This window comes from Euwallacea fornicatus, chromosome 21 (genome assembly GCF_040115645.1).
Source record: "Euwallacea fornicatus isolate EFF26 chromosome 21, ASM4011564v1, whole genome shotgun sequence".
Lineage (NCBI taxonomy): Eukaryota > Metazoa > Arthropoda > Insecta > Coleoptera > Curculionidae > Euwallacea > Euwallacea fornicatus.
In genome coordinates, this window is record NC_089561.1 from 2905785 (window position 1) to 2932453 (window position 26669).

Sequence of the window (26669 nt, forward strand, 5' to 3'; positions counted from 1 at the left end):
TAAAACTCAACGAAGTTCGAAAATGTCAACGGTTCCGCAAACACCTATTTTTATTTTTTTAGTCACTGTTGACAAAATCCGGTCAATATCGGGGACTTTGCGAGCGCAACTTGGAAACTGGGAATCGACTTCGGCCTCTCGCAGTGCCAGCACCATCGCTCCCCAAAGGCCCCACTGGCCCTGTAAAGAATTCTACAAAACCAACCTCTGTGGCAGGGCTCGGGTAAATTACTATGCACTTCTCCTCCTCTTCCTAGACATGCCAAGAAATATTTCTTTTAATCAACAGTACAGTTGTTAACCTTAATACTTTAAGAGATATAAATTCATTATCACATTATTGACGATATAATATATAAATATACTTAGAAGATAAATATAGTCACAGAGGAATAACCCAGACTTGATTGGCTATCTTGCGCCATCCTAGAGCATTCCCAATACTTGTGCCTCTTAGCTCCGAAGAACTCTATAAAAGAAGTTGCGCTCGCGACATTACAGAGGATCAATTCTCTGGATATTAAAAGACATAAAAGTTATCAGCAAATTTAATTAGTGCATGAGGTCGTTGATTTGAAGGCAACTCGAGAAATCGAAGGAAGAAATTACCAAGTAGAGTATGGGTATTTATAGAAGCACAAAAATGGACGCGCCAGACTGGCCTGAGACATTATCATTTTTTGCGGCTTTAGTACTATCATAATCTTTCCATATTGGAGGCATCTACGTATTACATGTCTATATTTAGCACATATAAGCAAAAATTGTTGTGGGTCCAGAAATCACTATTTAAACCGCATTTTGTTATACAAGCAATCAGTTGTATAAGAGCTATATTGTGGAAGCGGTTCCTTGCAAATTCAATAGTATTTCACCGATCTTTCTCAATAATTTCCCCTTGGTTAATTAATCCAATTGCTCCAGTTCTACTTCTTCATTGGTATCAACGCCATGACCACGGTCCACCAACTGCTTCAGGCGAGTCCTAAAATAAAGAAATTCAACTGAGGTATTCCTAAGCTTTAGCGAGGAATTTCCGAGGATCTTGGAAGGAAAATTTTGATACCTACTAAGCTTGAGCCTTTGATGAGCGGTCAATCACCAATTAACTGAGTAGAGGGAACAAGCGAAGAAAAATATAAAAAAATCTTGGAAAGATCTTTGCAAACAATTGAGGAATAGTGAAACTCTTACATGATCGTACTGAGGCACCCAATTTAGTTATAAATGTGTTTCGAGTTTGATGAAATTAGAGTAGTTCCAACATGGTAAATTCGAAACATCTGGATTTCACGTGAGACGCACACGTTAGGTCGACGGATAATCTAATTCAAAACTGTAAAAGAAACGACAAATCGCGATATGTGAAAAGGATAAAGAATGATAATTTTCTTTGGAACTTCGGTAGTATATCAATATTCCCAGTAATGGTAGAGAAATCGGTTCAGTACCATGCAGGTTAATTCAGGTTACTCCAAGTATACGTTCTTCCAGTGTAGAAACTGGGGAAGAACAAGGGAGGAAAATGGAAACCGAAATACGAAGAACTCTCACGCCATTGAATGTCGTGGCGATGATGGTGGAAAGCGATCAAAAGTGTGTGCGAAAAATGAAGGTAAAAGAGAGCGACGAGACGAAAGAGGAAGAAAGGAACTGATGACTATAATAAACGCAATGAACAAACGGACAAACGAAAAGGAAGATAAAGATAGAATGAGATACCGGCGAGAAACCGCTCCCCCCCTTAAAATAATGCTTTGCGGTGATCCCGGGGAGGAACCCGGACGAAGAGAGGAGCTTGGGTTTAGTGAGTATTCGACTTTGAGCCTGAACACGTGAGTCCCACATTATCAAGCCGTCCAACATTGTAACATCACAAGTCTGTGTGCAGATTTTCAACTAAAAAAAGTATATACTTTTTTAATCCTCTAGATGGAGAATGAGAATTTTTTGAATGCAGGAATGAACAAGGAATCCACCCCCTCTCGAAAAAAATGCGTAGCGGCGATCCCGAGGAGGATTCAGTGTGAAGAGGGGGAAGAAACTTAGTCTTTCGGTATCCTGAAGGATACCAACCCGATGCTATGCATACACACCAGACGGAGTAGTGCCAAGCCCACATGTCTGGAAACAGATTCTCTAATTCTCTATATAAAAAAAAGTTAGTTGAAGTTAGTTTAAGTTCGTTCAAATTATCTGAAAATATGCCTTGCGGCAGTTTCTGATGGAATCATGGCAAGGAGGGGAAGTTTTAGAAGGCACACATCCTCCCTCTTCAGAGATGAATCTGCGGAGATGAAGCCTCTGGGTCAAAGGCCGGGTACCTATGAACGTCTCCTCCTCTATTTTTAATAAATTTTACTAATAAAAATAAAAAAATAAAAATAAAATAAAATGAAGGTTAATTCAAATTTTATTCATTCTACATTGCTCCATTTACATATTCAAAGGCCCACATATGTATATAGACGCAAAAAGGAGAGAGGGTCACACACACAATAAGCAGCTTTTAGGAAAGCTCGAGCAAATGCAAAAAAATTAATTAGAGACAAAGCAAACCTGAAAAACACAAATTGAGAGAAAAAGAACGATTCAAACGATTATTCAGAAAAAAAAAGGACACAAAAGGAAAATAAGTAAAGCGATGACGCAACAATTTAAAAGTGGTCAAAAGATAAAGAAGACTTGAAAAGGAAATTAGACATCGCATTGGATTGCAGATGAAGAAGCTAGGACAAAGGTTACTGGAAGCCAAGGGAGAGAACCTTGAAGTGATATCCAAACGGATGGTTCCAGACATAAAGGTGGAGTTTTTTAGTGGGTTCCGAGTCTCACACTCCCGGGCTGGACGAACGACACAGTCAGATGTGCATAAGTGCATTTTTTTCTACCAAAAAAAGGTTCATTCACGTTTCTTTGGGCAAGTTCAGGTTATGACTGCGCATGCGAGTACTGTGGCGAAGTGGCTCGATACACGATTCTCTAGGGTGCCAACTTCGAGGGGGAGAGAAGTAAAGCAGCAGAGAAATGTGGACCAGAAATCACAAAGAAAAACGTATCTAATTTTTTGCTGAGATCTGAAAGGGACTAGAACAGCGTGTGCGACATGATTATCTCAATTATGAAGAGGAACGGGAATCGAGGGAGGGATCAAGGGAGGGGGTAGGGGCCTTCTCTTTCTCTGCTGACCATTTTAGCACAAGCATAGTAAATGACGGAATGGATGAGGGATGAGAGCACGCAAATTTGGATGGGAGAAGCTTGAGAAGAGGAAAGCGATGATGAAGGATGACCAGAAGAAGATGAAAGCGTCAAACGCTACCCCTTTTCCGGAATAATGCTTAGCTATGGTTTCTGGTAGGGATTCAAGATGAAGAAGAGAGATTTTTAGTGATTGGGCGTCCCCCTCCAGGGCGAATCCCACATAACCCAGTCACTAGACTACCAGACCGAATATCTATGAAGGTTTTCTTCCTATATAAAAAAATTTTGTTCAAGGTAGGTCGCTGACCGGGTACCACGTTGGTCTCCAGGTTCCCGTCGATCACCGCGTAGGTGAAGGATAACCTGCATCATCACAAAAAGGACAAGGACAACAAAATACGCCACGAAGGCCAATGAGGAGGTCAAGATGAAACAGCAGAAGCACAGAAAAAAGGGGGAAATCCCATCTTCTCTGACACTGGTATAGCACTTAAGAACAGTTCCGGGTTGAAAAAAGAGGTTCTTCCATTTCCGAAATTTTTAGTAAGTAGTAAGGGGTGTCTTTCGAATATTTTCTACGTGATAAAAAAATACATTAAAGGCGAAGACACTTAAGGGCCGTTTCTTCCCTATCTTCTTTCAACTTACCCAGCTCAGTAACATTTAACAATGTAACATATGACATTATCTGGTGCCATAAAGTTTCACCCAAAGGTAGGTGGCTATCGTGAATACTGGAAAGGAGGATACCAACCATGGGATGTACCACTAGGAGTTTGCCTAAAAGGGTACAATACAACATTAATCGTATTCAAACAAAAACCCGTTTAGAGAAGTAACTTTCATGGAAGGGCATGAAATTATTGTTATTGAAAATTGTTCTCTTCGGTTGAAAATAATGAAACCGAGGAATATTCTTGGCCTTTTATGGAAATTACCCTTTTGGTGGCCATATCACTACTCCCACCTTGGTCCTTCGAAGGAGCTTCATTATCAACTGTTAGTGTGGTAGATCGCCTTACTAACCTTTAGTGTTCCAAAAATGAGGAAAGCTATCAACACGAAGTGGATGCTGTAGTAAAACACACCATAAGTTATGTCGTAATAACTTAGGTTTTCGAGAATACCGTTTATGGTGAGGAATATGCCTTATAACGTGATGATCTAAAAGAGGTAAAGAAAAGTTGATGCGCCAGGTGTTAGAGAGTGAATAACTTACTAAATGTGTTAAAGCTAAGACTAGAATTTTATATTCTCGGCTGCTGCTTGGAGGCTTGAAGTTTCTCAAATGGAGTATGTTTATACTGGGTGATCAGCCAAGTCTAAAATATCATGTTACAGTACTCGTGGTATCCGAGGAAAATCACCTACAGATAGGTGCACGAACAGTAAGGGTAAGAATTTTATTGCATAAAAAATATCACCGATGGGAAAGGAAAAAGCCCTTTGAGAACTTAATTAAAAAGGTTTTGGGTACCCTCGGGGCCGGCCTCAGCGATTCTGGTCAAAATTTGAAACCGCGCCCCCCTGTCTCCAAGAAAAACCGCCGACCACGATGGTTCGCCGCCCACCCCTGTTTGTCGTCTTGGGCCACGGCCCAATTTTGCCTCCCCTTAAGGTCGGTACTTGGTACCCGCAGAAAAAAATCATTTGAGTTTCTAAAGTAATGAAACCTACTGGAACTACTTTCTCAATTATATTTTAAATTAAAAAAAAAAATTAAGGCACAAAACTCACTTGCTACCATACTCTTATTATTTACCTCTTATATGTGATTGGATCTTGAATCATGGTGCGGGTTTATATCTACATTGCCGTGCCAAAGGACACTTTAACTTCAAGCTGGGTTACAATACGGATTCTACTTGTTTTCACTCTCCATCGCTGGAAACCATCTGTTTACCTGTATCTCAAAATATGGAAATTCAAACATAACAGTAATCACATTTCATGGATAAAATTATCGATTTCTCAACGTTATAGGCTTTTGATGATACTTTCTAAAGAGATAAGCTGATAAACAATCTCCCTTTTATAGTTAAGAACTATAGTTCTACCACAAGTTACACGTATTGCAGGGTATTCCTTAATGTCGTGCTAATGCCTCAGGATGTGATTCCTTAGGTTACTTTAGGTTATTCCTCGGGTTATTTTATGAAGGGAAGTTCATATGAACATATTTTCGTAACCGTCCAGATTTTTGGCTAGAGGGCGATGAAATTTTTCTTTTCAAATCGTTATTTTTGAAATTATCAGAAAGTATTACTTTCAATTTTGGTATGTATTAATAGGACATAAGACCCCGCATTTTAATAAGAAAATTAATTATGCTATTTAATCATTGGCATCCCTACATACATGTCTTTCGATATTATTTGCTAAAAAATTGGTACGCCACTGACGTTTTTCAGAGATTTTTTTCTGATTAGACTGGTCAATTTTACATAAAAAGGGCCTCTTGCGCTTCCTTCGTTAGAAACGCCGTTCCCGATCAAAACTATAAAAATCGTCTTAATTAATTTCTTTATTTTATGATTTTAATATAAATTATTATTTCATCTTAAATATTACATTTTTATCGTTCATTATAAGTGATCTTCTTCATTGAAAATTGATTAGTTTAATTTAAAAAAATATTCCCGTAACAAAATGTCAGTGGCGTGCCTCTCTTCTCGTAAATAATATCGGAAGGCACGTATGCAGGGACGCCACTGTTTGAACAACATGAATTTTCTTATTAACGTACGCAATTTTATATCCTATTAATATACCTTCAAATGTTGAATTACTTGATGAAATGCTAGCACGACATTAAGGGACACCCTGTATAAGGTTATATTTAGATCATTGTACTTTAGCAATTTATCATGTTTGTTAATTCTAACAGACAGAAGTTGTTAAGTTTCTACAACGAATCGTAACTCGTGGCTCAATCGCTTGCGTGTGATAATAATATATTGTCCAACTTGCGAGGGTCGAGAGCCTCCAGAGTGCGGAGTCATTTTCGCACGAGTACCTATTTTCTACAACTGCAAAAAAACATTCTACATCTTTATTCGGTTATTATACTTTTAGAAATTTTACAATTTAAGTCCTTAGTGTGAGATTGTTAGTTTTCAATCTGCTGGATCTTAGGTTAAAGTCTAATTTTAGTAAGCTGCAGATGAAGTTTAGGTTCAATTTGCCGATGAATTGGAAATATAGTTACCGGAAGATGCTCTTTCGATCTGTTTTTTCCACGAAACAAAATTGCGTAACAACTTCACCTCTTTTAGAACCCAATAAGTAATGCTCAATTTAGTAAGGGATCTGGGCTGTAGATACTTTTAAGCCAGGATAAATTAAGAAAAAATCAGGTATTTCCGGGTAAAGTACTCTCTTCCATATACAGGAAATAATACTAGTATAATTCAGGATTTAGTAAGTGATGAAAACGGTTCAAAAAGGTCACTGCAAATGAGAAAATTTGACCTAATAAATATCTACTCTCCGATTTTTTGTCAATCATGGAGAGTTAATTCATAATTTAGTGAGTGACGTTTAATATAGTAAGTGACCTGAAAATTCCCCGTTCATTTCACTGTGTGAGATGAAACTATTTGGAAACAAGGTATTATTGAGGAAAGCAACAAAAAGAAAATCGTAAGGGTTTAATTGTCTTTATTACCTAACATCTCCAATATACTTAATATAAGGATTTAGCAAGTAGTCCTATAACGACTGCTTTACCTGAAAGTTGAAACCGGGAAAACTTGGAGTAGTAAGTCTACTGTTTATTACAACGGAATCATGCAACACCATTTCAGGATTTAGTAAGTGATGGGAGTGGATTTAGCACGCTAGTTAAAACTGAAAAATCTTGGGGAGTAACCAAATAATTGCCCATTGATTCTCTAGTGAGTGATGCAAGTGGAATTAGCGCAATAGTAAAAATTGAAAAATATTCGAGATGAACTGCGTAACTTCCTAATAATTCAGGATTTAGTGAGGGATGTTCAATTAAATAGTATATGGCAGATTCAATATTGCATTAGACACGCCGGATCCCGTGGTGCCACTTTAATGGGGGAGACAGAAGCGAGAAAAGTTCTATGTTGAAACTTTCTTTTATGATATAAGGCAAATTTTGACAGTTATTTTATGATATAGTAAAGAAAATCGCAATATTTCAGGTCACTTTTGAGACAAAGAGTAACATTCACCATGTATTTGTCTCAGTGTGAGTATGACGAGCGAGATCTTATTTGATGTTTCCTCTATGGTGTTCCTAATGAGGCATAAATGCTCGAATACATATTAATGTATTCAGCTTTTTATCTTTTATGTTCTTGACACGTGTATGCTCTACAATAAGACTTTTTTAAGACTTTTAAAGTAAAAAAAATCCTTCAGGTTTTTGCATAATTTGTAGCATATTGAGTTTAATTAATTATTTAATAATGTTGTTTAATATAATTTCATTAAACTACTGTGGTATCTACTGCCTTATCTGGAAACGTGTTCAGCGGGTTCGGATTGTTATAACACGCAATCTCAGTGAATCCAGCTTGCACCGCACTGTTGTTGTAATTTTGCAGCTCCACGTAAAATCCGTAGATATTGTATAATCCAATCCAAATGAAAACTAAAACTCATTTTTTTCCGATGACCAATCTAAGCATAAAATATACTTACGGCACAGGAAGAAAAAGCTCAGGAAGATAATGGAAAATTCTGGGTTGATGGTGTGCATTGCAGTGAATATGGAAAGAGTGAACAAAATTACAAACTCTAAGAGAATGTAGAGCAAAACTAAGTTTTCTTTGCCCTAAAAGGGAACTTCTGAATATTGCAACACATAGGGTGTCCCAACGAAAATGGAACAGAGCAATTTTAGGTTATTACTCATTAAAAAGACGGAAGACGGAAAGTTAGTTAAGAAGGAGGAAACATTTTGGACATATCTTCTAATCACCTTGTTCAATCCCTACACAGAGGTGAAATCAACCCTAAAATCTTTAAATAGAATGGCCCATCGAGTTGTACCTCTTTTTTAAATTCTCTTTCCAAAACATTTCAATTTTTTAATTTAGTCGAAGCTTTTACGAAACATCGCAAGTTAAACTGAAACTTTGTTTACTTCAAAAATGAAATAAAAAGCGATTCAACAATAATCGATCGAAGTTTCATGCGCAGAAAATAACCGAAACGTCCACATATCTGATTTTTTCATTTTTTATTTTTTATCTGTCTATCTATCTAAAAATCTCAAATACGAATATTTTGAGAATAATTACTCAATGTATTAAATGTTCAGAGTGAGCGCCACGTGCTTCGTTCATTCACAATGCTTTGGCGTAAGATCTCTAGTGGCCCCGACGAAGTGGCGTACAAATTTGATTTTAAACGCCCCCATAAAGAGGAATCGACAGGTGACAAATCAGGAAATCAGACTGGCCCTTCCATGACGGATCCCCTTCTTGTGATCCAGCGGCCAGAAAACGCCTCATTAAGATATTTTCGAACACGTAGGGTGTAGCGTTTTGTTGAAAAACGAGGAGATTTTGGTTATATTGTTCACTTTGTTCAATTATTTCTGTGAGTCTAGGATTAATGGCTTTTTTCAGAAGATCAAGAGATACATCGTCGTTGAAATGTTGCGGTAACAAACACCGGCCCAGCCAAAGGTTCCAACCCAAACATTCAATTCTTGACGATACTCTGTATGGACCTCAGGAAATCTCCTAGAATTGACATCAGACCCATAGCGATAATATTGACGATTTACTTTTTTGTTGAGGAAAAACTACACTCATCAGGAAAACAGATGTCAACAGAAAAGAAAAATTCAATTATTTGAATCCTTTCTGTTGTAGCACCGTGAAATTTATGAGCACACTTTAATTTAGCGAAATTACTTAGGTATTGAAGCTGCCATTAATTATTGTTAAATCGCTTAGGTTTTTGTTCCATTTTTGAAGAAAACAAAGTTTCCGTTTAAGTTGCAATATAAAATCGCCGACTCAATTAAAGAAATTAAAGAGTTTCGAAGAGAGCCTTTAAAGACCTCGAAGAAGAGGTGCGACTCGATGGGTTAATCACTTAAAATTTTTCAGGTTGATACCACCCCAACGAAGGGGGTGATTAAAAAATATGCCACAAAATGTTTCCTCCTTTCTAACTAACTTTACGTGTTTAAGCGATTTTTCACTTTCAACAGACTTATACCCTAAAATTGATTCGTTTCGTATTCGCTGGGACCCCATGTATTGAGGAGAGTTTCTTCTATTGACCTTTATCAGAGCTAAAATCATTACAGTGGCGGCAACGAGGTTTATTATCCCGATGAAAACCCCACAAACAAAATAGGTTTTAAAATCAATCATAACTTGGTACTTGATTTGATAGATGCTCCCCAAAATTATGATGGACAAGCCTAGACCCTAGAAAGTATTTGAAAATCTCGCGTATCATGAGAAATCAATTTAAACACTTACCACATTTTTTAAGGCCATGATCATGGCCCAAGTTTTGGAGCTGATATAACATGACCAATTGGGCTTTATAAACATTTTTTTGTATTATTGAGTAAATTACAAAAAATGTGAATGTGGACCGGTACGGGGATAGAGAGAAACTGCATGGAGAGGGGAAAATCTGGAGGAACATTCAGACGCCAGACGACTGGGCGCCTTAAAAGGGATTATGGAAGGGGTGATTCCTTGGAAAATGTTCATAAGAACAAATTGGTTTTTATTAAATTAACAATTACAATTAAAAGTACACAGTACTATGTAACAATAAGGCTCTAAAATACCGACTAGATTAGACCAGTAAACCTATGACCTACTCATCTACAATAACAGAAAAAATATACAAAAACTTAAGCCCACAGGGCTAATATTAGGTAGTTCGTTTCCAAATTGTTAGCACCCTCTTTGACCCTGTCAAATGTGTCTTTATTCACTTCCAAGCGGTTATATTTACAATACATCTCTTTGGTTAACAGTGTTATTAATATCTCGTACACCAAACCCCAGAAATAAGACAAAAATGCTATGAGCTTCTGGCCAAATCGCCAGACTTAACAGACATTTCATCCAAATTTTCAATAGGTAGTTGTGCCCTTTCAGCTTGCTGCAATTCCCTCTGCTCAGAGTCACTTAACTCCCGGACATTCCCGGGCAAATAGTCCTTCCAAGACCTAAACAGATACTTCGTGAACTTCCTCAGCTGCCTGAACTTACAGTAAGTGGCCCCCTCCGCAGACTCCAATTGCTGAGTCTGGATCAGGAACCCCTTCTCCTTGAAAGTCTGCTCCAATTTCTCTCTCTGGATCGATTTCCTGGACTTTCTTTTCTTGTTTCGGAGGGCTGTAGTATTCGTAACCTCCTGCTGAATGGCTGCTATGCTGGATCCTGGCAGTTCGGGAGTGAGGAGAAAGTCTTGAGTCGAAGAACCACCGGTGAATTCCAGAGGGGGGGCTGGGTAGATTTTCTCCCCGCTGGCCTGGAGGAATGCTCCAGTGCTGGAACCTTGGTTGTTTGTTGCTTGTTGCTGCAAGGTTTCTCGAGGGAAGAACTCGTAACCTCTCATGCTTTTATCTCCAGTACCACTGTAATATCTATAACGATAAACGAGGTTAAAACAGAGAACTTAAAGAAAAAAATCTTAAAGACCTAAAATTTCCTCCTGAGTCTACAGAAAGCATCTTCTTTTCCTGCAAGCTAGGTTTGGCCCCACCGGTGAACTTAAACTTGCAAATGCTAACCTCAGTAGCAGGATTGGTAGCATTCTCAGGAGGAATGGGAGGGATAAATATGGCTGACCTCTTCCTCTTCGCAGGAGCTTTGTCGCTTGAGCTTCCACTCGCATTCCTCTTGGATTTACTTTCGTGATGATGCCTGCGGCCGGAATCTGATGAAGATTCGTGCGATTTCGAAGATTTGGGCGCGATTCTTCTGGATGGTTCCGTGTTTTCGGATTTCGAGTCAGCAGAGCCGGGAGGCCTGGGGCTGTGACTAGGGAGGGTGTAATTTATGTTTCCGGCCAGTCTTTGATACATCATGAGTTGCTGCTGGAGAGCCATGGGATGGATGAAGAGGCTCGTGTTGGGCCAGTACACGTAACTGTAAGATAATGAAGGAACGTTCTCGTATAGAATTTTCCATTGCATTAAACTGAAGTACTTGGTACTGATTGGTGATGCAGATTTCCTAACGTTAATGGAAATAGACCGCTCTTAGAACTGTTAAAACACATTATTTTCTCGGGCTTACTGTTTTAAGTTGATGGGTATGCTAATTATAACCTCACGTAACCACTATTCACTTGTTAATTAGCCGCCACACTTTCGCTATTTTGCATTTGCCAGCCTTAGGTCTATTACTTATTTAGCCTTTTTAAATTGGGTCCTTGAGATCCTTATAGAATACACCCACGAAATACCGCATTTTAAAAATCATTCAGACATGAAAACGATAATAGCAAAGGTCCAATATACAGGGTGGTTCAACTTACTTATTTACGCTATATAACTTTAGAGAAACTGGTGATGTAACGAAAAAAACCTGGGCTTCCACGAACAGCTTGTTTACCTCCAAAAATTTACACCTTCTTGAGGGGTAATGTGTACTGACCAGCACGATCACCTGATTTAACCCTTTGCGACTATTTTTTATGAGGCTATCTAAAATAGTTTCTAATTAGATCGGAACTAGTATAAATGGCAATTTCCTGCCTACTCCACAACATGCATATTTATCCCTCTGTAGTGTGTCCCTAATTTCGTGTCCTTAAATCAAACCTTTTTGGAAATATTTAAAAAAATACGAAATTAAACATTCTGTATCGTGGAAAAGAAGAGATTTCGGACCTAGTTTCATTCGATCTAAATATTTGTTTTTATGAGTTCCACATCCCTTGAAAGTTTGTTTGTATGCTTATGGAATATCCTGTATATTCAAACTATTTCTTTATTGAATTTCTAAATAATCAAGTTATTTTGCCCCAAACGGTATTTTAACAACAGTCAACATGGAGTTTTTCCGCTACAGTTTTTCTTGTACAAGAGACCGCCTTGACAAAACGCATGAGGTTAGTTGGACAATTTAGTCGGAAATGCAGTAAACATGAAGATTTCTTATAAAAGATGAAAATATCAGTTGGTTTGACAATTCGCGCGACCCAACCAAGTTAAGTTGAGGAACCGAGAGGTACGTGGGAACACAGCTTATTATCTCTACATATGTAGAAGTTTATTGTGGGTTTCCGTAACTAATTAATCAGTATTTACCACAGAAACGTTCCACAGGTGAAATACAGGCAGGACAGCTTTTCGACTTTTTCCTGGATTGCCACGTTTTTGTTTATACATTTCAAACTGTGCGGTTTGCAGGTACGTGGGATCACGACTTAATCGTGACAATCAGGAAATAAATTGAGGTTACAACCACATAGAGAAAAGTGTAATTTTTGTATTGATATGATACACCAATTTATTTAATGAATAGAGGCTCGAATCTAGGACCTTGCCGCAAAAATGAGGGAAGCTCCATTTTCCAAAAACATCGAAGAGGTGACACTGCACCAAATAGTTAAAGGGGCAGGTTTAAAAACGCACTTAATATGAATTTTTATTTTTCTGGACGAGAAGGAAGTTGCTGTGGATTTTAAGCAATTGCTATGTTTACTGATTAAGGTCCGGATCTGGAAAATTTCGAAATCTAAATTCTTGTTTATCAGAAGAGAGATCCTAGCACGAACATCACACGACAAGAATGTCCAGGCCCGCCCACATAAGTGATTGATGTATAACACTAACATGTTGAAGAGAAAAGAACAGGAACTGATACTAAGAATTAGAACGTATCCGAAACCCAAAGAAAACTACCAAAGTTCGGCAACATGTGTCTGTGTAATTTTGAAATATTTTGTCATACCTCAATAACAGACTTTGAAACAAAAGAGTGACGCGCTGTCGCCATTTAATTAATACTGTTAGTTTTACAAGGAATTTGTTTATTGACATTATTGGAAAAATCAAATAGTTTAGAGAGGAGGGTTCTTGGTAAAAACGAATAGTTGTTTTACGTACCTTCCTTGCCCCGACGAACCTTCAGGTGTATTGGGAGGGTCCGAAGGACTAGATGTAGACACACTCTCTGGAGTGACTGAAGGAAACCTCAATTCGGCCTTAACAATTTCGGAGGGCGAAGGGGTTTCTACAATCTGCTCTATGTCATCATCTGAAGGGGGTTCCGACTTAATTTCCGGAGTAACGGCCTCCTCGTCTTTGTTCATCAGCCTTATGTTCAAATGGTTCAAGTCTCTGATGCAGAGATTTAGGGGCTCATTTTGATCCCCTTTCGTTTTAACCTAGAGCAAAAAAATCTTCAAATAATTACGGAAGAGGTAACTGGCAGAAATTTACCGTTAGAGATCGTTTGCTTTCCTGAGTAAGCCTCTTCTCAAGCAAACTGCTAATAATTTTATTCTGCACGTCACTTTTCTGAGCCAAGTCCTCTTGCTGCTTATCCAGAGCTGAACTCTTCTTTGAGGCGGTAGAATTGTGCTTCTCCAAGTAGCTATTTGCATTGGGGGTTCCCGGAAAAATCGTGCCATAGTTCTTGTAGATCAAATGGCAGATGTCCGCCTTCTTGGGCTTCCTCCCTCTTCGAGGTTTCGAGTTATCCAAAGTTATCTCCCCCATATAGGGCAAGTCTTGATACTTTATCACCCTTGAAGGCACAGCTGCGGGGGTAGCACTTTTCTTCACAGCCCCATTTTGGATTTCCGTGATTTTCTTCAGCCAGTTTTTAACCGATTCGGTGGGATTCTCCTGGGGGATTGCGGAAAAATCCGGTACGGGGATGAATTCAGGTTTGTCTTCAAATGCGACGTCATTGTCTGAGGAGGAAAGAGAGGACTCCCGAGTGTCCACTTCAACCTTTTCAATGTCGTCTTCTAGGTTGATGAATTTTGTGGGACTGGAGCACCTAAATTGGAGGTTGGCTGAAGAAGTAATAAAGTCTGGAAATACTTACTCAGGAAGTTCAGATTTAGTCAAACTATCCGTGACAGGATTGGCTTTAGTGAAGGTCATTATTTTGTCCGATGAAGGAGTTCCTGGGCTAATTAGGGCTTCGTCAGTTTCTTCTGTTTGCATCGTTGACGTCTCTGCAAGAAATCCTCTATTATATTTATATTACTGCACTTCCTGGTAAAAGTTTACAATATGTTCGGCATCCTTGGATGCAAATATCTTCACAGTCGAAAACTATTTGTGTTACTTGTTGAGGCTAAAAATAAAAGACAATTTTACGCAACGCTGTTTCCATTAATGACTCTGATTCACAGGTTTGTTTTAAGTTTAAGAGACGGTAGTTTAATAGAACAAGCATTAAAATGGGCTGAAAATAGAAGAGAGATCAAAGGAATTTGACACCAAAATTTAATTGGGTGCATGTCCATCATGGTTTCCAAACTGCAACAGCGAGTCCCGAGATATTAAATTGCATAAGAAGCACATGTTATGGGAGGTATTTGAAAATCTCCCATAAACTTGAATAAAATTGCCTCGAAATATCGAGCAGTTTTAGCCCTCCTTTAAAGGGACAGATTTTTTGGAAAACAGGGATTGAAGGAGCCCGGAAAGAAATCCAAAACACGCAAGTTATATAATGAAAACAGTGTTTTTCTCCTCCGCCATGCTGCAGAAGCAAGAAAATTCTGTGCGAAAACAAGTAAAAATAAATTAATAAAGAGCGAACTTTTCTTAGTTGTCCAATGGAAAAAGCGACTATCTCAGGATGCTCTGTCTCTGGTCTAAGAAAACTCTAGAGAAAATTTTTGTTCAAATCGCTCCCGAATCGCACTGATTTTTCCAGCAAAAAGAAAAAATGAACGATATAAAAATAGCGATGTTCTATTAGGCCCAAGAAGGCAGCAGGAAGCTACCGCCACGAAGGGAAGCCTCAACCTCCCTTTCTGGACGTCTTTAGAAGGTTTTGGTTAATGCACAAAAAGCAAATTACACAAACTGCCATAACTTACTTTCAATCATATTTCGGAACTAATTAATATCACAGTGGTATCAACATTAAGAGTCACACCTTGCTGATGGTTCTTCGGCCTAAAATCCAGTTGAACGTCGAGAACTAGGAAGAAGTTCCATCGGAAGGTTCCACCGAAAACCTTATTGATAGTGTCAACATGAAATAAATGTGTAAAAAGTGAGTAAAAGCCAAAAGCCCGCGCGTACTGGCCGTACAAGGCCGATATTGGCGTCGTGGCCAGTTATTTTGGGCGTCGGGACGCCTCTCCCGCCGTCGTGTATCCCGGTTTATTCTCGATTAGGCCGTCGTGAAACCCGAGATTGAACCATATTTGGCACTAGATGCCCGTTTCCGAGTTATAATTAACCCGTACGGGCGTTCTTAGGTTGCCGCCGCTCTATGGTTCTTGATTAGGCACGCCAGTGTTGGCGGCAAGCTCAAAACTCTCTATTTTTGTTTCGTTTTCGTTTCGATTTTCCTTTTCTACAGTGGCGCCTTCATTTGGTATGAAATTTTCCCCTTACTTCCGCATCTACAGGAGGTCAGAACCAAAACTACCCGCTCTCAGAGAATCTTGGTGCGTCCATGCCCAGCAATCTTCAATATACAGGGTTATTCACGCTATACGGCTCGGAATATTGTGGCCAAAATACGAGGTTTTCTAAAAATTTTTCTTTTGGGTTATATGGGGATCTATTATGGCTACTTTTTAAAATTATTTTCATATTATACAGGGTGTCCCAAAAGTGCTAAAAGTATCAAAGTTGTGTTTTTTTAAATGGAACCCCTTGTATATTGTTGCATTTTTGGATTCTCCGATCAAAATAAATGTGTGTTTTAATAAGGTTTACAATACCTAGCACTTACGGTTTTTGAAATAATTTAAATTTTGTAAAAATTTGGCCTAATTTTCATGTTTTAACCACTTAAGCAGTATTTAAGTTATGTAAGCGTAATTTACAGTGTAGTGTAATAATGGATCATACTTTATATCCCAATCATGAAAAACTTGCCAGCTTATACAGGGTGTGCAAAAATTAAAACTATTCAAATGAGGACTTTAAGTGGCTATAACTGGATTAATCTAAATGCAATGCCATATTTTTTAACTTACCAGGATATGTAGTTTTTAAATACCCATCGAATGGTACTAGGGTGTTCATAGCTAAGTCTTCGCGTTTTTGCAGAATGCACTAAATAATGGCTCCTTGCGCCATTTGGCGTCTTTTAGTTCAAAGTTTCAATGTATCTAGTTGCCTATGATATTTCAAAATATCAGATAGTTAATTTAGTTTATTTTTTAGTTTAGTCTGCAAAGGTACTTTTTTTCTAGAGTGTGTAATGTACCCTCAGGCTACGCCTATGCCTATGCAATCCGTCCGATCATGTCCGTGATGACCATATGTTGGGAACCCATTTTCTTTCTGTAAGGGTTGCCCTGCATAAAGGAACTTTCACTCTTTTATCCTTATCAAGACAAAGGTCTAAATTCATCCTTATTTGGTCAAAATCTTTACAGCTGCAATTCCCCGTAAATTCTCAATTTTTGCCTTTGTCTCAAGATACGGTTTAAGGATTTAAAAAGTTACCAACTGTGGATTGACCCTATTAATGGGTACCGATCCCCTGATTGGGTATTTAAGCTACCCCGAATCCCATAAACTCTCTATTACTCTAAAAATCCTCTCTAATGTCAAGATCATTTTAGTTTTTACCGATTAAGGCGTGTGTGTTATAACGAGTGCAAATAGTCGTATAGCGTGAATAACCCTGTATAATGGAATTTTACTATTTTCAATTAGCTCCTCTTTTTATTCGGCAACATTTGTCGATTACCGAAGTTTCTGTCGATGCCGCTAACCTGAAGAAACCTGATTAATCGATGCACTAAGAAGACACCCTTGCTCTCTTTCTCCACCCCCTCAACGTCTGTCTTCCACTCCACCGCCGGCAACCATTTCTTCAGGTCGAAGATGCCTTGGAGGGCTTTATTCCGTCCCCCCTCCAACAACGCCTACACAAATCTCTTATTATAATGCCCCAGGTGGGTATAAGGTCTGTAGGAGCATGTGAGGGGGAGGCGTGAGGCGTTATTCCCCAATATATAAATGAACAATCCGCCTCATTCGTATAACACATATTTACAATTAATGTAATAAAATGCTTCTTTTGTAACTAGTTTTTAGTTTATTGTTAATTTAATAATAACAAATGGTGTTTGTTGATAAACTGTGATTTATTAATAAGCCATGGTTACTGATAAGCTGTGCTTTATTGCCATAAATAATGCCAATCCACTGTCACCCTCTTTAGTTATTACGCCTTAGGAAATAAAAGTAACTACAAATTCACTATTTCAGTTAAAATTGCTTCGGTAACATACTATAAAGCTATGGCCAATACACCTGGGGACATCCCGTATAATCGGAGATTTGCGCTTTCTTTTGAAGTAAGCAGTATCACTCGCCTTTGTCCTCTGGAAAGTCACTTATTAAGTGGCTATCAGCACTCATGCAAATTTTAATTTCAGAACATGCATCCTCTAACGTAAAAATTTCCTCCCTAAAAATTCCACCCCGTTTCCTTACGATTGCAACTCTAAAATGTTTAAGTTGGCAGTATGGACTTGTGATACCTCATTTGAAAGGTTTTTTCATGCTCTGTACAAAACTGAAATTGTTTTAGATTTTACTTGTAAGAATAATAGAAAAAACAATAAATTCTCTACAATAAACTTAAAACTTAATAAATAATACCTTTTGTTATTAATAATGTAGGAAAATAATAAAACAAATCAATCTCAATTTTCTATGAGAGGTTCAAAATACATCCCCCGAACCTCTTGGCAGTATCTTAACCGTAAATAAAAATGGTTTTTATCATTAAACAACATCTGAGGTCTAAACGATCTTTTCTCAAGCGATACTCTTCTTTTTAAGTCAGCTAGATCGCGTGGTTTAGTTTTGTACACCGGTATACATATCGTCATAAGAACTCTAATGAAGTAAGATCAGGTGATCGTGCTGGCCATTCTAGTGATCCTCGCTTTCCTATCCGCCAATTTGGAAAAATTAAGTATAGGTACGTTGAGATTTATTTGTTGTGTTATTTAATAACATTATCAACAACGAAATAATATTAATAAATAAGCTTTTAGTTTGTTATAAAGAATTTCGTCAATTACCATTTTTTTTATTATTCATTCAAATAAAACCTAACACGATAGCAGTTTTGAATACAAAATGAAAATACCTTTCAAATGAGTTATCGCAAACCAATACTTCCAATTTAAAAAAAATGGGAGGAGGGGCGATCGGAATGTAAAGGGGGTTTAAATTTAGGGAACACCTTTTTTCGTTACAGAATGTAATTTCATAATTTAAAATTGACACGTTTCATTTCTTTTCCCCATATGTAGAAATATGCAAATATTAAATTTATTCCCTTTGGATGGTCCACCCTATATATGCCTCGCTACCCTTAAAATGTCCTACAATACTCATACTTTTGGATTAAAAGTTATGCCTTTTCCCATCTGAAAGCAGGCCAGGGCTGGCCTTAGAAATCTAGCGCCCTGGGTGAAATTTTTAAGCACCATCCCCCTATTCCTAACCTCACCACCCCCATAAGGTCGGTACGGGTTTAAGCCTTAAATTCAAGCACCGCGAGATGTTTCAAATTTGGCTAAAGCCACACCAAATTCCATATGGAGTGTAGCCTCAGCAAAAAATCTGCTCATCAAATACATCTCAGTGTTGGTTGATTCATTAGTGTCCTTTGGGCTCTGGTCCAGCCATTTGGATACTCTCTGTAGTTTGGTCTTACCACATTTGTGTTCCAGAGTCAATATACCAATTAGAATTTTTCATATCTCTCTTCACACTAAGGGCAGTAAATAAAGTTTTCTTCGGTTTCTCAGTTTTGGCACTATTTTTATTAGAAGGATCCTAATTAGGGTAATCTTGTTCGGAACGTCTTCGAGTCTTGCATGCGCTTTATGACCAATGCAGATTCATTGGATTTTTGCAATTTTGTTTTTACCAACTCATTTGCAATTGCGGCCCCACTGTGTTTCGAAGTCTTAGTCTTTGGTTTGCATTCTGACTGGTGCTGCTATTATGGATCTGGGACTAAAATTCAACATAAATAGAGCTTAGAAGGTCTCGGAGCCCTTAAAGTGACGGTTTGAGAATCGAAAATAGGCAAGGAACCATTCTCCAAAAAGCTATACTGAGCGGTTCTAAATTGTACACCCCCCCCTCCTTCAGGATATTTTTTTGCTAAAGATTGTAAGAATAAATTCGATGACAAAATAATGTCCTATCGACAAACAAGTTTTTCTGTTTTAGAACCCCTCGGTACTGCATCAATTCCGGGTGTTACGGAGGACTCCTAGATCTGCAGGGATTTTTACTAGAATTTCGAAGACTTAGCTAGACAGTGATTGAAATTCAAACTTTAGAAATGTTTGGACAAATTTTCCGATCCGCCACTGATTTTTATCCAAATGTTATGTACCTCGGGAACACCTAAAAGTAGCTACAATTGCGTGTTTCATATTGACATTGATTTATTTTTGTAGGATTCTGGACTATTTTCGGACTTCTCCAGCAAGCAGTTGCAAAAATTTCGAAAGCGGACTTGTTTACGTTTCCGAAATTCATAGTGTCGAACCTGGTTCATCCTTTAGAGTTAATGAGACCGACGGTGAACGGATGGAAAAGCGTAATATAGATAGGAGGGAAAGGGGGTATCGAAATTATGAAGAAAAAGGGCATTGTTCTGGGTAAAATTTGTAAATTGTCGGAAAGTATTAATAGCCGCTGCACTAAAAGGAAAAACGCCAAATTGGTTTCACGTGGAGTGGATAAACTCATAACATAATTAACATGAGTTATGCGGGCGAAACACCGAATATCGCCTAGATAAACAAGTGGCACTTTTTGGCAAAATGTCTATTACTTTTGGTTTCGGCGACACATCCGGAAATAGCGCAAATTCTATATTTATCACCCAATTTATTTTAGTCAATGCAATATTAACAACTGCAACTCATCGTCCTGGTACTTACACAACATAGTAGGTTTCACTTTCAGCATCAATTAATCGTTTTATAAATAATCGAACCCTAATTTGAAACGTTCATTTACAATATACAGGGTGTAACGTGTACTCGATAAATCATATTACCTGCCATAAAAATTGCAACACGTAGAATTAATGCGTCAAATTCCGAGTAGTTCTGAAACTGATAAGATTTTTAAATAAGTATAACACAGGAAGTGTTAACACCAGTAGCTACACCATACATTCAGCGTGCTGGAAACGTGCTTTCCCGACAAGAAAATGTACGTCGCAAAATTGATCTGCTTGCTCGGCCTCCACGCTCTCCTGACATTTCCCCTATAGAACGCGTATGGGACATGATAGCAAGAAACGTTACCACCCTGGAAAATTCACTACGTATTTTAGCAGGTTATGGAATGCAATTCAAGTTGTATGGAACACACTACCTAAAGAGGACATCGACTATTTGCTTAGTAACATGTCCAGACATGTTTCCGAGTGTGTAAGTTTCTATAGTTCACATTATTACAATTTTAAAGACTTTGGACTTCGGTTGACTCCAAACTAACATAATTTTCTTTACATAGTATTTTCAATATATTTACAAAGTTTCATTAAAATACGTGCGATATTTCCAGGAGTAGCATTTTTTTGATGATAAGTAGTATAATAAAAAAATTCTAATAGAGAGGTCTATCTATAGAGAGATGCGCTTTCTCACGTGTATGTATATGCCTTGACTAAATTGTTTGAAATTAGCCACACTTATTTTCTTTAAAACCCTCTACAACAAAATGTAAAAATCGTCGGTAGCCATATACAAGGTGTTACGTTTTTAGGTCATATACTATTTAATGCTTTGTATCTTTCTTGTGAACACCCTGTATGAGTTCTGACAACAACAAATTTCAACTCCTTCTTCAATTTCGTTAACTTTTTGGTCTTTTGCAGTATCTTTGCATCATTACCGTCTTCGTAGAATTTGCAAAAATATCCATCGATGCAAATCAAGAACGTAAAAAAAGTAAAAAAAATCATTCGGCTCGGCTATCAACTGCCTGAAGCAATTCGTAACACTTAATCAAGTTTCTTAAAATAAAAATAAATCTAAAAGAAATTTAAATTATAAAAACTGTTGCAAATCTGACCGACTCTCGCAAATATTCCAGTGTTGCGGATGATTTTGCATAAATACACTATTCTATTTCGCAATTCCTCTTTCGTGTCAAATAGAGTTTGATACACCACTGATTTTCATTGGCCTCTCAAAAAAGTCTGCACTATTCAAGTCGGGGGATCTAGGAGGTCACAACTGAGCTGCCCTCTATATCGAAATTGGTGCATTTTTGGCTATGAGTCTATTAGCATTTTTTTTATTATTTAGCAGAGTACAATCGCCCTCAGAAATTTCATCATGATGACATGTTTCACCCTGTAGAGGACGGCTTAGCCAGGGAATTCATGAATACATGCATGAAAATGTCGAAAAATGATAATTGCACGTTTTAATTATCTTACAATGATATGCAAAGTGTTACGAAGTGAAATCTAACGTTTTCTCTCAAACGCAGCAAACTTATTTAACAAATATACACACATTATTATAGCATAAACGCGTAGGAAGCTTCAGTCTTTCATTTTCCTTATACGAACTTTATGATAGCCGTAAAACAATAATAGTGAAGACATCAAGAATAATATACGAGGATTTATCGATATTGGCTTCAATAGCGGCAGTGTTAACATTAAGCCTATTCAAAAAGGCTACAAAGTGCATACTTTACCTTTCCGGTGTATTTGGAACGCTCCTCGTATGATTAACCCATCACGAGCATTTCGCTTCTCAACAAAACAGGATTCTTTTATGTCACACCTATATTAAGCAAATCTACCTTAAAGTAGTCAGGTAAATCATTTGGAATTTCCTTTTATGGAATTTATTAATATTCAAACCGAAGAATAATTAGCTTTAAAAGTTAATCGTATCCTCGGGTTTATAAATCTGCGATTTTACTGATGGTGATACCAAACCTACGGCGATGACTAAATTTCCTACTTTGGAAAAAGACCGGTTTTTCTTTTGGCAGAAATTGATTCTGTGGGCAGGTAAAACTGGAGGACTCAGAATGTATAGAATTTATTAGGTAACCGATCGATAGGAAAGACATGGACAGAGAATTTTTGCATTTTAGCTGGGAAGTTGCAGCTCCAAAATTTCCAAAAAATGTCAAAATCCGTAATTTCCACCTTCTCCAAATCTGAATACACGACCACCGCATTTCGCTCTATTAATGTTGAGGTGCACTGACTATTTTCAGCACTTCAAAGTAAATTTCAAATATGAAAAAAATATTCCCCAGCAGACGCAAAAGTGCGGATTCTCTGCAGGACGATTTGCGATAGTCTGCCGGCCGGGTACAGTAAAACTTGCAAGAGCCCTCTGGGACATTAAAGAAATATGCCAGAAATGAACCGGGACGTACCAATCATATATTGGCTTTTTAATGTTATTTTTTACAATTGGATAGATGATGGTGAGCCTAATGTCACACTTTTTTCAGACACCTTGTACATTTATTTAATTTTTTGCTATAACACAATTACTGACTATACCCTATTGGGGCACCCTGTACATGTTTATGTGATAATTTAACCCGCAAGTACTACATCAGACTGGCACACAAATGGAAAAAAGTCGTTAATTTTAAGATTCAGTTCGGGTTAACTAAACATGAATCGTTTTCATCACAGTAATTGAAAAATTTATTGAACTAGAAACGCAGCGTTTGGCATTTGTTTTTTTAACGCCCACATTAGACTTAGGCTGACTTTGACAGATATGCCCAACGATGTTTCTACGCCACGTTGCAAGATGGAATAATAAATTGTAGATTTAAGTAAAACGAGGTTCATGATTAAAAAGTTTCGGAAAATAAAAATCTTTGCGTGGTGAAGATTTTTTCGCCTGATGGAAAGTAATGCAAAGAAGATGCATCAATTCTCCACAGAATGACCTATAGGATTTGAGCAATGTAAATCCCCACAAAACTATTTTTCTATACGATTAATCAAAAGTAGTAATAGCAGTGCGGTATTTGAAAATTTGACTAAATCATATTTTTCTTGATGTATCGATAATTTCCACCATTTGTAGTGGAACAGATAATCGCACATAACTGAAGAGTAATGCGAGGAAATTTACAGATTTGATAGTTAGAAATATTTTCTATACATTTTAAAAAATTTACATCAACACCTAATGCTTAAATATTGGGGATATTCGGAAGAAAAAATGCTCCATGTATTGCGTTTTAACTAAACTACGAAAGTGACAACGTCGCGACATGTATCTGTTTCTAAAGACAGGCGTCAGATTTTGATAGATATGCACAATGTTGTCGGATGGGACAAAAAATTGTAGGTTTAGAGTTTTTTCGAATGAACTGGGTTGCTTTAATGCACCTTAAAATGCGAATATTTGATCAATGTCCCGCGAATCTGGACATTAATTTTCTGTATAAAAACGAGAAAAGCTCTTACCTCAAGAAAGATTGAAGGTAATCCATTGTAACTAAGCAGCCAGGCGCTAAAGCATCATGCTGTTTCAATCACTCACTACTCAATAATATCACATAGTATAGGTGCACTTTAAAGCAAGAAAAGATTGTTGGGCAGATAAATTTATTGAAAAACAAAGAAATTCAACTTCCGTTTACCGAACATGTCAACAAACCAAAGTTTGAATGGAGACTTTCCGCATTTTCTTTCTGGTGTTAGGTCGGGAATATGAGACGTAAGGACCAGGAGTGTTTCTCGGCATACATGCTTCCATTTACTGTATTAATCACGTAAATAGATTGAGAATGTGTAGGATTTCATTCAGGGCGGGCTGAAGACGGGTACCAACAAATTCCTCCAAAGGAACCGTGGGGGGACCTTGCATCAACCAGGAAATCTCTGCTTTAGAGATGTTTTGGGGAAAGTCTCCAATAAACGCTCAGAAACTTGGATTGAAACTGTATAATTTCAAAGAAATAATAAAAAATATTAATATACATTTGCAGTATGTTTGTAAGTCCAGTTTGCTAGGAGCCCAATTCTTCGCGTGGTATTAGTCTTGCAGATCTTCATTAGCGTATCATGGGTAAATATACAAATTAATGTATATAAATAAAAACCAACACTTTCCAATGGGTAAGATGTTGATAATCGAGCTGAACAATCCTTAATTAACTGTTTGAAGTACCTGCACTTGAAGTGCACAACGCAATATGCGATAAATTAGACGATAACAAAGGCAATCGCTATGATGTACCAGTTGAGTTTCACTATAGCTCTCCTTATAGTCCTTCAATTATATTTAGAAAGCTCGTTCTGCAGTACCATCCCAAGCACCCGCCTATGTGCTAAAAGTTGCGTGGACCCATCGCAGCTAGCACGTGGGTGGACCAGCAAAGTGCTTCCATCGGGGCCCCACTTTGTCCCCCCATATCCGCGAGTTCCTTAGCGGTAATGATGCAGAGACAGTGCGCCAACCGAGCTTGTCTCTTCACACCTTTCATATGGTAATAGGCCACCATATTTGGTCAACTCCACAACTTTAGGTATGCAAAAAAGGTTTATGTTGGCATTGCCTAGTTCAAGTGCAATTTTGCATAGAATGGTTTATTAAAATTGAAGTTGGCTCCATTTGCGGACGAGGTTTAGAGACACTTAATTTCAGACTCCGTCTATACATAAGAAAATTTTAATAAGAAAAAGTCGCAAGGGTTTAAATCAAGTGACCGGGCGGGCCATTCCATTTTACTAAACAAAAAACAAGCATTGATTTTTTGCCAAATCACAGAACTTTTCCGCAATTTAACCATCCTAATATCTTTTACCACTTCCATGATCTGTGAATGCTCAGTTCGATTTCGGGACATCCTATTCCTACCCAGTAAACGTAGGTCGTCACTTCTAATTATGATTAGCATCCTAATTTCATTCAATTGTGCCATTTATGGTTATCGTAGGACTTGGTTTTGTCTTGTTGGAGAATGAATAAATTGCTGATACCTCCACGCGGGAATTCAAATATTTGGCTTCTATGTTAGGAATGTGAAGAATTAGCGACTTAATGAATTCGTTGATATTTCTCGATATCGGTGACCTAATCATCATGAACATGAGTCGTTGGCCTTATTGTACGGGGTGACCATTAAATTGGAACGTATATTGATCTAAAGCTACGATTCGTTTATGAGCCTCGTTACCGCATAGGGTGTCCTAAAAAAGAATTGTATTTTTGCAAATGCTCAAGTAAATGTCTAAAATAGTTTTAATATATTTTTTAATTTTGTTCTGATGCTTTTGGTCTTAATCAGCACGCAGATCAAAGAAAATTCTATGCTATTGAAAAGTGAGGGAAATTTCAGGCTGGAACACGAGAGACTTAGATGCCTTAATGTAGCTGTTATCAAGGGACAAAGAAGTACGAACGCGTAGAATAAAAATAATCGCTAGAAACAGTGGTCAAAGAGATATTAACATATATACAAAAATTATACAGGATGTCTCAGGTTTCGAACGAGAAAACTTAGTACGCTGTAGGAATCAAAACTGAGGAGAAAACGAGATACTTCAACATTTCGTTCTGTGGATAAAAAAAAGTCATTTTTCATATCGTCCATCATAGCTTCTCTAGTTTTTTGAGGTTCAAAATGGAATTTTGAAGTGACCACTTATCACATTTTTCAAACGAGGTCGGGTGACGGTCCGGAGCGCCATACATGCTAAAGACGACACAGTTTACGGAATGAATTATACTTTATGTAGGAAAATAAAAGGTATATGACGGTTCCAAAAATTTTACAACCAAGGAAATGCTTAATGATTATTCTGTGTAAGTTGATTTAATTAATGTATTGTCATCCAATGGTCCTAACTATACAGGGTAAATCTTAAGTAAAAGTGTTCTTGTTAACATGACATAGACGCCAAAAACTAAGCAAAACCTTCATGTAAGATTTTTTCTATATCTCAAAAACAACTGACATATGCCAGTATGAAAGTTTAAATAAATACCAAATTCTTTGAGTATTATTCACCCCACGACTGGCTACAAAAAATGTTCAAAATTGTCGTTATTGGTTTCATTTTCACAAATCGGCGTTCGCCTCCTCCACGACCTCTGTACTTAGCGTTAGAAGAGATCTTATTCGAATTATTTCTGCGGTGTTTGTTATTTGTTCACACAACCCTGTCGCTGCGTTAATTTCACTCTTAAACAACCAACTTTTCGCACGCCACATATAAAAATCACATAGATTTAGGTCTGGTGATTTTGCGGGCCATCCTATTGGCCAATTGCGACCTATCCAC

The 26669-nt window shown here is 37.7% G+C and overlaps 2 protein-coding genes and 2 long non-coding RNA genes across 10 annotated transcripts; 1 reads left to right on the forward strand and 3 right to left on the reverse strand.

The window, feature by feature from the left end:
• Positions 1-222: 222 nt before the first annotated feature.
• LOC136345720 (uncharacterized) lies at positions 223-4726 on the reverse strand. Its single transcript, XR_010733200.1, has 4 exons — positions 4424-4726; positions 4231-4368; positions 3853-3984; positions 223-985 (listed from the first exon to the last, which is right to left on the reverse strand). It is a non-coding gene; the product is annotated as an uncharacterized lncRNA (long non-coding RNA).
• Positions 4727-6847: 2121 nt separating this feature from the next.
• LOC136345718 (uncharacterized) lies at positions 6848-9828 on the reverse strand. The gene is made up of 4 exons (XM_066294253.1): positions 9681-9828; positions 9477-9626; positions 7879-8011; positions 6848-7828 (listed from the first exon to the last, which is right to left on the reverse strand). Exons 1-4 carry the CDS (start codon positions 9753-9755, stop codon positions 7665-7667), a joined length of 522 nt encoding a protein of 173 aa, XP_066150350.1. The 5' UTR covers positions 9756-9828; the 3' UTR covers positions 6848-7664.
• Positions 9829-9919: 91 nt separating this feature from the next.
• LOC136346014 (uncharacterized) lies at positions 9920-24108 on the reverse strand. Of its 5 annotated transcripts, none has more exons than XM_066294836.1 (7): positions 15238-15819; positions 14229-14361; positions 13616-14180; positions 13280-13560; positions 10863-11312; positions 10431-10807; positions 9920-10387 (listed from the first exon to the last, which is right to left on the reverse strand). In XM_066294836.1, exons 1-7 carry the CDS (start codon positions 15245-15247, stop codon positions 10347-10349), a joined length of 1857 nt encoding a protein of 618 aa, XP_066150933.1. In that variant the 5' UTR covers positions 15248-15819; the 3' UTR covers positions 9920-10346. The 5 variants fall into 5 exon arrangements, with proteins under 5 accessions (XP_066150933.1, XP_066150930.1, XP_066150929.1 ...); XM_066294833.1 differs by adding an exon at positions 14417-14483 and having other exon boundaries at positions 9920-10807; positions 15238-15818; XM_066294832.1 differs by lacking the exon at positions 15238-15819 and adding an exon at positions 23847-24108 and having other exon boundaries at positions 9920-10807.
• LOC136346016 (uncharacterized) lies at positions 17016-26138 on the forward strand. Of its 3 annotated transcripts, XR_010733247.1 has the most exons (4): positions 17016-17688; positions 19822-19989; positions 24671-24910; positions 25724-26138. It is a non-coding gene; the product is annotated as an uncharacterized lncRNA (long non-coding RNA). The 3 variants fall into 3 exon arrangements; XR_010733246.1 differs by lacking the exons at positions 17016-17688; positions 19822-19989 and adding an exon at positions 20757-21644; XR_010733248.1 differs by lacking the exons at positions 17016-17688; positions 19822-19989 and having other exon boundaries at positions 24289-24910; positions 25724-25957; positions 25993-26138.
• Positions 26139-26669: the final 531 nt, after the last annotated feature.

Excerpts from the sequence above, each read along its gene's own strand:
- LOC136345718 (XM_066294253.1), bottom strand. The coding sequence starts at position 9,755 with ATGTTTATAAAGCCCAATTGGTCATGTTATATCAGCTCCAAAACTTGG. Across the intron at positions 8,012-9,476 it reads TGATTTTAGCTCTGATAAAG|GGCAAAGAAAACTTAGTTTT; the intron begins GTCAATAGAAGA and ends GTTCCCTTTTAG. Across the intron at positions 7,829-7,878 it reads GAGCTTTTTCTTCCTGTGCC|TTTTCATTTGGATTGGATTA; the intron begins GTAAGTATATTT and ends AATGAGTTTTAG.
- LOC136346014 (XM_066294831.1), bottom strand. Across the intron at positions 13,561-13,615 it reads AAAGCAAACGATCTCTAACG|GTTAAAACGAAAGGGGATCA; the intron begins GTAAATTTCTGC and ends TTTTTGCTCTAG. Across the intron at positions 10,808-10,862 it reads GACTCAGGAGGAAATTTTAG|ATATTACAGTGGTACTGGAG; the intron begins GTCTTTAAGATT and ends TTATCGTTATAG.